We start from the raw sequence: 12,408 nt of genomic DNA on the forward strand, positions 1-12,408 counted from the left end.
AGCCTATTCATTGTTTATTTTATCACTGTCTGATTTTTTTTTTTTTTTTTTTATACATGAACTGAAAGCAGTCAACTCTTTATGTACTCTAAACAGAATTCGGTGTATTTTTGTAGAACCCTTATAGGGGAAGTGTAAACAAAATTACAAAGTGATAAATAATATCACTTTGAAGTAACAGAACAACAACTTGCGTTACGGATGTGAAGGAAAAGGACAGTCATTTTTGGGAAAACAGACACATAGGAAAAAGTCTGAATCTCGAAGTCTTACGGTAAAATATAAACAGACACTTTGAAAGGAAGGCTTGGCTACACAAAAAAACAATGATGAAAATATTAACATCATCATATATACAGTACCAGTCAAACGTTTGGACACCTACATCGAGTTTCTTGATTTTTACTATTTTCTACATTGTAGAATAATAGTGAAGACAACAAAACTATGAAAAAACACATATGGAATCATGTAGGAGTGAAAAATAGTGTCAAATCAAAATATATTTGAGATTCTTCAAAGCAGCCACCCTTTACCTTGACAGCTTTGCACACTCTTGGCATTCCCTCAACCAGAATCACCTGGAATACTTATCCAACAGTCTTGAAGGAGTTCCCACATATGCTGAGCACTTGTTGGCTGCTTTTCCTTCACTCTGCGGTCAAACTCATCCCAAACCATCGCAATTGGGTTGAGGTCATCTGATGCAGCACTCCATCACTCTCCTTCTTGATCAAATTGCCCTTACACAGCCTGGAGGTGTGTTGGGTCATTGTCCTGTTTAAAAACAAATGATAGTCCCACTAAGTGCAAACCAGATGGGATGGTGTATCGCTGCAGAGTACTGTGGACGCCATGCTGGTTAAGTGTGCCTTGAATTCTAAATAAATCACTGACAGTTTCACCAGCAAAGCACGCCCACACCACCACACCTCCTCGCTTCACGGTGGGAACCACATACGCGGAGATCATCCGTTCACCTACTCCACATCTCACAAAAACATAGTGGTTGGAACCAAAAATCTCTAATTTGGATTTATCAGACCAAATGACAGATTTCAACCGGTCTAATGTCCATTGCTCGTGTTTCTTGGCCCAAGCAAGGCTCTTCTTATTGGTGTCCTTGAGTAGTGGTTTCTTTGCAGAAATTCAACCATGAAGGCCTGATTTCACGCAGTCTCCTCTAAACAGTTGATGTTGAGATATCTCTGTTACTTGAACTCGGTGAAACATTTATTTGGGCTGCAATTTCTGAGGCTGCTAATTCAAATGAGCAGCAGAGGTAACTTTGGGTCTTCCTTTCCTGTGGCGGTCCTCATGAGAACCAGGTTCATCATACCGCTAGATGGTTTTTGCTACATCATTGATATACAGTGGGGCAAACAAGTATTTGATACACTGCCGATTTGCAGGTTTTCCTACTTACAAAGCATGTAGAGGTCTGTAATTTTTATCATAGGTACACTTCAACTGTGAGAGACGGAATCTAAAGCAAAAATCCAGAAAATCACATTGTATGATTTTTAAGTAATTAATTTGCATTTTATTGCATGACATAAGTATTTGATACATCAGAAAAGCAGAACTTAATATTTGGTACAGAAACCTTTGTTTGCAATTACAGAGATCATACGTTTCCTGTAGTTCTTGACCAGGTTTGCACACACTGCAGCAGGGATTTTGGCCCACTTCTCCATACAGACCGTCTCCAGATCCTTCAGGTTTCGGGGCTGTCGCTGGGCAATACGGACTTTCAGCTCCCTCCAAAGATGTTCTATTGGGTTCTGGTCTGGAGACTGGCTAGGCTACTCCAGGACCTTGAGATGCTTCTTACGGAGCCACTCCTTAGTTGCCCTGGCTGTGTGTTTCCATCTTCAATGCTCTTACTGAGGAAAGGAGGTTGTTGGCCAAGATCTCACGATACATGGCCCCATCCATCCTTCCCTCAATACGGTGCAGTCGTCCTGTCCCCTTTGCAGAAAAGCATCCCCAAAGAATGAGGTTTCCACCTCCATGCTTCACGGTTGGGATGGTGTTCTTGGGGTAGTACTCATCCTTCTTCCTCCAAACACGGCGAGTGGAGTTTAGACCAAAAAGCTCTATTTTTGTCTCATCAGACCACATGACCTTCTCCCATTCCTCCTCTGGATCATCCAGATGGTCATTGGTAAACTTCAGACGGGCCTGGACATGCGCTGGCTTGAGCAGGGGGACCTTGCGTGCGCTGCAGGATTTTAATCCATGACGGCGTAGTGTGTTACTAATGGTTTTCTTTGAGACTGTGCTCCCAGCTCTCTTCAGGTCATTGACCAGATCCTACCGTGTAGTTCTGGGCTGATCCCTCATGGTCATTGATGCCCCACGAGGTGAGATCTTGCATGGAGCCCCAGACCGATTTTCTAATAATTGCGCCAACAGTTGTTGCCTTCTCACCAAGCTGCTTGCCTATTGTCCTGTAGCCCATCCCAGCCTTGTGTAGGTCTACAATTTTATCCCTGATGTCCTTACACAGCTCTCTGGTCTTGGCCATTGTGGAGAGGTTGGAGTCTGTTTGATTGAGTGTGTGGACAGGTGTCTTTTATACAGGTAACTATTTCAAACAGGTGCAGTTAACAGGTAATGAGTGGAACAGGAGCGCTTCTTAAATAAAAACGAACAGGTCTGTGAGCCGGAATTCTTACTGGTTGGTAGGTGATCAAATACTTATGTCATGCAATAAAATGCAAATGAATTACTTAAAGATCATACAATGTGATTTTCTGGACTTTTGTTTTAGATTCCGTCTCTCACAGTTGAAGTGTACCTACGATAAAAATTACAGACCTCTACATGCTTTGTAAGTAGGAAAACCTGCAAAATCGGCAGTGTATCAAATACTTGTTCTCCCCATTGTATACAGAGAAAAGAGTCAGCCCGAGAATTAAACCCTGTGGCACCCCCATAGAGACTGCTAGAGGTCCGGACAACAGGCCCTCCAACTTGACACACTGAACTGTCTGAGAAGTAGTTGGTGAACCAGGGGAGGCAGTCATTTGAGAAACCAAGGCTGTTGAGTCTGCCGATAAGAATGCAGTGATTGACAGAGTCGAAAGCCTTGGCCAGTTCGATAAAGACTGCTGCACAGTACTGTCTTTTATCGATGGACCTTGAGCGTGGCTGATGACCCATGACCAGCTCGGAAACCAGATTGCATAGTGGAGAAGGTACAGTGGGATTCAAAAGGGTCGGTGATCTGTTTGTTAACTTGGCTTTCGAAGACTTTAGAAAGGCAGAGCAGGATGGATATAGGTCTGTAAGAGTTTGGGTCTAGCCCAGCTGATGTGTAGCGGTCCAGATTTTGCAGCGCTTTCAGAACATCAGCTATCTGGATTTGGGTGAAAGAGAAGCAGGGGGCTTGGGAAAGTTGCTGCGGGGGGGGGGGGGGGGGGGGTGCAGAGCTGTTGGCCGGGGTAGGGGTAGCCAGGTGGAAAGGATGGCCGGCCGTAGAAAAATGCTTATTCTCGATCACCGTAGATTTATCGACTGCACTTGACCGAACTTTCAAAGTTCTTGTAATTTTCCGGAATGACTGACCCTCATGTCTTAAAGTAATGATGGACTGTCATTTGTCTTTGCTTATTTGAGCTGTTCTTGACATAATGTGGACTCACTCTTCTACCAAATAGGGCCATCTTCTATATACCACCCCTACCTTGTCACAACACAACTGATTGGCTCAAACGCACGAAGGAAAGAAATTCCACAAATTAACTTTTAACAAGGCACAACTGTTAATTGAAATGCATTCCAGGTGACTATCTCATGAAGCTGCTTGAGATAATGCTAAGAGAGTGTAAAGCTGTCATCAAGGCAAAAGAGTGGCTATTTGAAGACTCAAATATAAAATATATTTTGATTTGTTTAACCGGTTTTTGGTTACTACACGTGTGTAATTTCATAGTTTTTATGTCTTACATACAATTATACTCAAAACAATCTACAATAACTTTTCTTCAAAAACATTACGATGTGACACTTCCTGCCCAAAACAGCGTTCTATCTTAGCACTCAATGGACTAAAATGTGTTTGATATTGTTTTATTAACCTTCCGACTCGATCAGAAACACAGCCATTGCCAAAAGCTATGAAATCTGATTGACTAAAAAACTTTTTTTTTAAACTTTGTATCCTACATTATAGTAACAATAACACTACATTTGGAAAACAAAGGCCAACTGTAGTCTGTACTTCAAAATACACACATTCAAGATAAATATGAAAGTAGTTTAATTAGGAAATAAGATATTAAGTTTTTTCATGCTCAGGTTGACCGTACTATGTAATTGCCCACCACAAGTGCTTGAAAAGACCTTGACCAACTATCTATGGAATAAGTCAGAGACAAAACACCCATTCGAAATAAATCACATTTCCAAATATAAATATTGATCGTGTGTGATTCTCCTGGGTCACTCAAGGTCCTACAGTTCTCCACAACACATTCATTCAGGGAAATGGGGCAATTTATCCTGTTCAGATTAAGTGTGAGGTCACTGCCTATTCAGCATCTCCTGGTCACATGGCACATGCATTACTAATGTTTATCATGATGTATGTATAGGAATGGGAAACAAAAACAAAACAAAATCGACGTTGCTGCTAATTTATCCTGAGTATAGATTCATGTTAACCTGCTTCTATCAGGGTGAGCTGATGCATAGCCATGTATCCCTGCCAGGGGGCCAAAGCTAATGAGATGTTATCAGTGACATTACAATTTTATGGCTGCGTCCCAAATGGTTCCTGGATTCTTCCGATGGCATTGAGTACACCACATCAGTCATTGGCTTCATCAATAAGTGCACGTTTACAGGCAACATCCTCACTGAGCTAAAGCGTAGAGCTGCCGCTTTCAAGGAGCGGGACTCTAACCCGGACGCTTATAACAAATCCCGCTATACTCTCCGACCAACCATCAAACAGGGAAAGCGTCAATACAGGACTAGGGATGAAACGGTTACTGGTTTCACGATAAAATTCCCTACGATTAGTATTACCGTTTCAAATTTGAATTATCATTAAAACCGTGAAAAACTCACGGTAAATACTATCCAGCATCAACCAAAATTAGCAACAGTCTGACGCAGGCGCAGCATGGAACTTAGGTTTTGTTGTGTGTGAAAACATGGCGGAAGGCAGTGACAGCGCTCGGGAGATTTTTCAGCCTTCTAAGAGGACCAAATTAGAAGTGTGGTCGTATTTTGGGTTTTACAAGACTGCGGAGGGAAACTTAATCGAAGATGGTCACCCCGTCTGCAGAACACGCAAAAACATAAATAATAATCGCTGCGAAAGGGGGAAAAACTTCCCACTACTTTATAGCGAATGCAAGGCAAGTTAACTTTTAGCTCAATGCATGAAGTGGGGACTTCGAAACGGGGGAAAATGTCATGGTTTGTCTGTCTAACTTGCTAATAGCTTGTCAATAACGTAAACTGAAGCTTTCAGTGTTACCTAGTCTTGTAAAATCACTACACGTTGTTCTGCTGCTGTATGCAGACTATTCTCCCATTGCACACGATAACACGTTATGTAGTGTAGTCACCCAACCAACATATTTTGTTCATTTAAAATCCGACAGACGTCGACTTGGTTGTAAGTACTCCAACGAGAGAAACACTATAGCAAGTCAAATTGTTGTGCTCATTGCAATTACTATCACTGTCTTCTTAAGACTAAATTGCATTTATGTAAATTGTGCATGGGGTCATTGCATATACTCAAATGCAACACAGAAGATGTGAATAATAATAAAACATTTGCTATTCCCTTGTTAGGCAAACCCAGTGCTGCTACCTGTCCCTCCTCGTCTACAGTTGTCACAGACACTGAGCAAGCATTTAAAAAGGCAGGCTGCTTATGCACCCACATCAAAAAATGCCAAGACCTCACTGCAGCCCTTTCATATATCATTGCAAAGGACATGTCATTTCAAATTGTTGAGAGGCCTGGCTTTCTGAGGCTGATGGTTGCCGTGCCTCACTACAAAGTGAGTGCTGCTAATTGCATTTGTTGTTTGTTTATTTGATTTGCTTACTTAAGGTTGTGTTCATTTAAACCTGCACGAGGGAAACTTCTCATGGCCACATGGTGCCATCTTTAATGTTAATATTTTAATGATTTGGCACACAAAAAGTGCATAGTGCTGCTAACTGTATTTGTTGGTTTTCAATATAAAACTTGGTGACATGATTTCAGTGTGTGTATCAGTACTTTATGAACATCTCCAGCACATTTTAACAATACTGCGATAATACTGATAACCGTGATCATGTCACTATAATCGTGATATGAAATTTTCATACCGTTTCATCTCCATACAGGACTAAGATTGAATCCTACTACACTGGCTCCGATGCTCGTCGGATGTGGCAGGGTTTGCAAAATATTATGGACTACAAAAGGGAAGCACAGCCGCGAGCTGCACAGTGACACGAGCCTACCAGCCGAGCTAGATGACTTCTATGCACACTTCGAGGCAAGCAACACTGAAACATGCGTGAGACCACAAGATGTTCCATACGACTGTGTGACCACGCTCTCCGTAGCCAATGTAAGACCTTCAAAAACAGGTCAACATTCACAAGGCCAGAGGATTACCAGGACGTGTACTCCGAGCATGCGCTAACCAACTACCAAGTGTCTTCCCTGACATTTTCAACCTCTCCCTGACCGAGTCTGTAATACCAACATTTTTCAAGCAGACCACTATAGCCCCTGTGCCCAAGAACACCAAGATAACCTGCCTAAATGACTACTGGCCCATACCACTCATGTCTGTAGTCATGAAATGCTTTGAAAGGCTGGTCATGGCTCACATCAACACCATTATAGCAGAAACCCTAGACCCACTACAATTTACATACCGCCCCAACCGTTACTGCCCTCCAGACTGCCCTTTCCCACCTGGACAAATGGAACACCTATGTGAGAAGGATGCTCATGGACTACAGCTCAGCGTTCAACACCATAGTGCCCTCAAAGCTCATCACTAAGCTAAGGACCCTGGGACTAAACACCTCCCTCTGCAACTGGATCCTGGACTTCCTGACGGGCCGCCCCCAGGTGCTAAGGGTAAGTAACAACACATCTGCCACGCTGACCCTCAACATGGAGGCCCCTCAGGGGTGCTTCCTGTACTCCCTGTCCACACATGACTGCATGGCCAAGCAAGACTCCAACACCATCATTAAGTTTGCTGACAACACAAGTGGTAGGCCTGATCACCGACAATGATGGGACAGCCTACAGGGAGAAGATCAGAGACCTGGCAGTGTGGTGCCAGGATAACAACCTCTCCCTCAACGTGATCAAGGGGGGATGATTGTCAACTACAGGAAAAGGAGGGCCGAACACGCCCCCATTCTCATCGACGGGGCTGTAGTGTAGCTGGTTGAGAGCTTCAAGTTCCTTGGTGTCCACATCACCAACGAACTGTCATGCTCCAAACACAACAAGACACGTGTGAAGAGGGCACAACAACTATTCCCCCTCAGGAGATAGAAAAGATTTGGCATGGGTCCTCAGTTCCTCAAAAAGTTCTACAGCTGCACCATCGAGAGCATCCTGACTGGTTGCATTACCGCCCTGGTATGGCAACTGCTCAGCCTCCGACCGCAAGGCACTAGAGGGTAGTGCGTACGGCCCAGTACATCACTGGGGCCAAGCGTCCTGCCATCTGGGACCTCTATACCAGGTGGTGTCAGAGGAAGGACCTAAAAATTGCCAAAGACTCCAGTCACAGACTGTTCTCTCTGCTACTGCACGGCAAACGGTACCGGAGTGCCAAGTCTAGGTCTTAGGTTCCCCTAAGCCATAAAACTCCTGAACAGCAAACCAAATGACTACCCGGACTATTTGCATTGACACCCCCCCCCATTTGTACACTGCTGCTACTCTGTTTATTATCACTTTACCTCTACCTACATGTACATATTACCTCAACTAACCTGTGCCCCTGCACCCTATATAGTAGTGCACTATATAGGGAATAGGGTGTCATTTGGGAGCTGCCTATTCTCTCTGCCATCTTAATTCATTCAGTCTTTGTTAGGTTACAACTAATTTAAGCATGATTAAGAAGAGATCTTCAACATCACAGGGCTGGCTGGGCTGATGCCTGCTATTACCATCATTACAACTAGGGATGAGTCCAAACGGCATCCTATTCTCTACATAGTGCACTACTTATGACCGGAGCCATATAGGTCACAGGTAGTACACTGCCATTTGGGATGCTGGCTATGGTTTCTTATTCTCCCTCCTCTCCTCACCGGGCTCTGCCATAAGGCCCAAAGTCAATCTGCGCCACAAGCCACTACTGTCATCAGCATTATTAATTACTTTTATCCCTGCTCTCATAATTACCTAATCCACCCCTGCACAACCCTCTGCTGCCGTAGCATCCATCCCTATGATAGAAAAATAATAAGCTAAGTCTGTTGTTAATGACGGTTATCACGCCCCGCCAGCCCTGCCTGGACCACCCTTCCCCTTTGTTCCTCCCTTGCTACACCTGCACCTTACCCAAAATGGCGTCCTTTTCTCGGGCCTCCAGGTCAGCGATGGAGACGAAGTTGCACTGCACCATGGGAACGTCCTGGGTGTCCTCACAGGGGATGATAGTGGACTCTCCATTTAGGGTCATCTCATAGTCATTCTTCAGGGACGAGTACTGCTTGTTGGCGATCTTCAGTGATCCCTTGGAGATGTAGAACACCTGGACATGAATAAAAGGAGGTTTAAATCTAAAGTAGATTTGGGCACAGGATTCATTTCAGCTGAATATTGATGTAGGAGCTAAATCAAGCCTGGCAGAGGATCTGTAGCAGAGGATCATTTTGCTACTGTCCTTTGACTCAATTTGGAGAGAATAATTCATCATCTCATTACACCAAATCATATCAAATTCAGAACATTGTACAAATCAAAAAGTATTGGCAATAGGACATTGAGATTAATTACTCAGTTGACCCAAAACTGTGAAAATGACAAGCATATGGTGGATAAGCATCTTTAATAGGAGGCAGTTCCTCTCACCTTGCCAGTCTCGATGATGCTGTAGAACTTGTCCACCTCCTGGGTAAATGCAGTCACTCTGATCTCTCCCTGCATCAACACACAACACAGTCAGCAACGGACTAGCTCCACACGATCCAATACAGCAACATGAGAAAATGCAAACAGAAAGGGTTACTCACACTTTCATCCACAATCTCCATAGAGAACAGCTTGCCGTCCCCACGAGAGTTGCTCCAGGTGCGGATGCCGCTCTTGTTGGTGACACGTGCTCGGATGGTCCACCTGACAGAAAATAACCAATGTTTATGTTGCTGTTGGATGGACCTCTATTCCTTGAAAATACCTTGACCAACTATCTATGGAATAAATCACAAAAACATCCCCAAATACAAATCAAACGGTCATTATTCCATTCTAAGACTAAAGAGTATGGTACAACAGGATTATCATGACTTAAGAATAAACATTTGGGCAAGAGATCATGTTGTTTGAGATGTTCGCCAAAGTGATAGGCTGCATCCCAAAAGGCACCCATTCCCTATATAGTGCACTACTTTAACGTAGAACACTATATTGAGAATACAGTGCTATTTGGGACGCAACCATAGACGGGTATAAGAAGACTACTCACTTTGACTGGTAGGGGTTGAGGCTGGCGATGGGCACGACTTTGGAGGATCCCCCAGGAGTGCTGGGCATTGCAGACGGAGGCATGGCCTTCTTCCCCCCAAACTCTCTGCTGGGACCTTTGTTCATGGTGCCTTATGATAGATAGGGAAATGAGAGAACAGAGGAGCTATTGGTGCATATAAAAAGAGCAGTGAAAGTGGCAAACTCAACAAAATAGACATCCATAACTTATCAGGGCTGAATTAAACAAACTCCCTGATCACTGTAATTCTCACTTCATGAGAGTAGTCTCACATAACAGAAAAACTTAAAATCAGGACGAGTAGCCGATTTATTGCGGTAGATTTGGGAGAGTAGGAGAGAGGAGGCAACCCCCCAAGACCAACTAAGTTGTGAGTCTGTGAGATGGTGTTTTAGTGAGAGATGATTCATGTATCACAGACTCAAAGCAGACAGAAGTGTGAAATAACAAACCAAAGCTGCTCTTCCCACAGGAGATTGGTGCATACGGCCTGACTGAGGGTTCTCTGTTCGGACAAGCGCTAACTGCACATTTGATTTGTGTGCGTCTCACACTGTGGATTACAGCCAACAACTGCATTTCTAGTAATTAAGCCCCCAGATCCAGCAGCACAGCACAGCCAAACAACTGAACAATAACAACTGTGCTGATGAGGAGGATGAAGCTCACCATCACTACTTCAATTCCCTAACACCAGTTTAGTGTGATGAATACCTATGACCCAGACCATAAGATAAGCTCCTAAAGTCATAGATTGGGCTAAGAGTTCATCTGTCATGGTTCACAAAATGCCCTATGATACTGTAGGTTAGCACTAAGAAACCCTTCCTTTAGCCATGCATATTTTCATGAAATCCCTGCTTAAACACTGATTAGAAATGTTTGTCACGAGAGATGATTAACATTTATTTAGTTACCTGCACCCTTCTTCTTTTAGCTATTTAGTGAGAATATGTATTAAAAATAATAATAATAATTTAAAAGCGAAATTCAAGTAGAATAACTAAATACACAGTACCAGTCTGATGTTTAGATGTTTGGACACACCTACTCATTCAAGGGTTTTTCTTTATTTATACTATTTTCTACATTGTAGAATAATAGTGAAGACATCAAAACTATTAAATAACACATATGGAATCATGTATTAACCACAAAAAAAGTTTCACAAATATAAAATATACTTTTGTTTTTCTTATTATGGCAAGAACAGCTCAAATAAGCAAAGAGAAATGGCAGTCCGTCATTACTTTATGACATGAAAGTCAGTCAATCTGGAACATTAAGAACTTTGAAAGTTTCTTCAAGTGCAGTCGCAAAAACCATCAAGCACTCTGATGACACTGGCTCTAATGAGGACCGCCACAGGAAAGGAAGACCCAGAGTTCATTAGAGTTACCAGCCTCAGAAATTGCAGCCCAAATAAATGCTTCACAGAGTTCAAGTAACAGACATCTCAACATCAACTGTTCAGAGACTGTGTGAAAATCAGACCTACGTGGTCAAAATGCTGCAAAGAAACAGCTACTAAAAGGACACCAATAAGAAGAGACATTGGACCGGTGGAAATCTGTCCTTTGGTCTGATGAGATTATTGATCTTTGTGAGACACGGAGTAGGTTTACAGATGATCTCTGCATGTGTGGTTCCCACCGTGAAGAATGGAGGAGGTGGTAGTGTGGGGGTGCTTTGTTGGTGACACTGTCAGTGATATATTTAGAATTCAAGGCAAACGTAACCAGCATGGCTACCACAGCATTCTGCAGTGATATGTGTTCCCATCTGGTTTGCGCCTAGTGGGAATATCATTTGTTTTTCAACAGTACAATGACCCAAAACACACCTCCAGGCTGTGTAAGGGCTATTTGACCAAGAAGGAGAGTGATGGAGTGCTGCATCAGATGACCTGACATCCACAAATCACCCGACCTCAACCCAATTAAGATGGTTTAGAATGAGTTGGACCACAGAGTGAAGGAAAAGCAGCCAACAGGTGCTCAGCATATGTGGGAACTCCTTCAAGACTGTTGGAAAAGTATTCCAAGTGAAGCTGGTTGAGAGAATGCCAAGAGTGTGCAAAGTTGTCAAGGTAAAGGGTGGCTACTTTGAAGAACCTAAAATATATTTTGATTTGTTTAACACTTTTTTGGTTACTTCATGATTCCATGTGTGTTATTTACAAGGTAGAAAATAGTAAAAAATAAAGAAAAACCCTTGAATGAGTTGGTGTGTACAAACGTTTGACTGGTACTGTATGTATATTTTGGAATCAATGTCAGTAGCATGTTATCTCTCATGGCATGATTACCATTTTAATCCAGTACTAATTGCTTAGCTAATTACTTGATGAAAAGTGAACTGTCGAAGTTAAGATTAAGTTAGTCCCGTGTAGCTCAGTTGATAGAGCATGGCGCATGCACCAGGGTTGTGGGTTCGATTCCCATGGGGGACCCATATGAAAAAAGTATGAAAATGTATGCACTGTAAGTTGCTCTGAATAAGAGTGTCTGCAAAATGACAAATGTAAGGAGCTGAAACTTATAAAAGTCAATAGTACTGTATATTCAGATCATATCCAATTCAAAACCAGATTTATAGTCTGACTGATGAGCACATCTGGACTACTGGAAATAACCAGTGTGACGTACAGATGGTTCACCAGCAGCATGTCTGTTTTATACATTCTCTCTAAGAC

General features: G+C 42.9%; 1 protein-coding gene across 1 annotated transcript in view; it reads right to left on the reverse strand.

Annotated features, from left to right (window-relative positions):
• LOC120028892 (replication protein A 70 kDa DNA-binding subunit-like) overlaps positions 1-12,408 on the reverse strand; it is a 58,400-nt gene that overhangs the window by 42,768 nt on the left and 3,224 nt on the right. The window contains exons 7-10 of the mRNA XM_038974165.1: positions 9,693-9,822; positions 9,241-9,343; positions 9,080-9,148; positions 8,567-8,759 (exon numbers count right to left, since the gene is read on the reverse strand). Of these exons, the coding sequence (XP_038830093.1) occupies positions 8,567-8,759; positions 9,080-9,148; positions 9,241-9,343; positions 9,693-9,822 (495 nt within the window). The remainder of the gene's footprint in view (positions 1-8,566; positions 8,760-9,079; positions 9,149-9,240; positions 9,344-9,692; positions 9,823-12,408) is intronic.

The sequence above is a fragment of the Salvelinus namaycush genome, chromosome 34 (genome assembly GCF_016432855.1).
Source record: "Salvelinus namaycush isolate Seneca chromosome 34, SaNama_1.0, whole genome shotgun sequence".
NCBI lineage: Eukaryota > Metazoa > Chordata > Actinopteri > Salmoniformes > Salmonidae > Salvelinus > Salvelinus namaycush.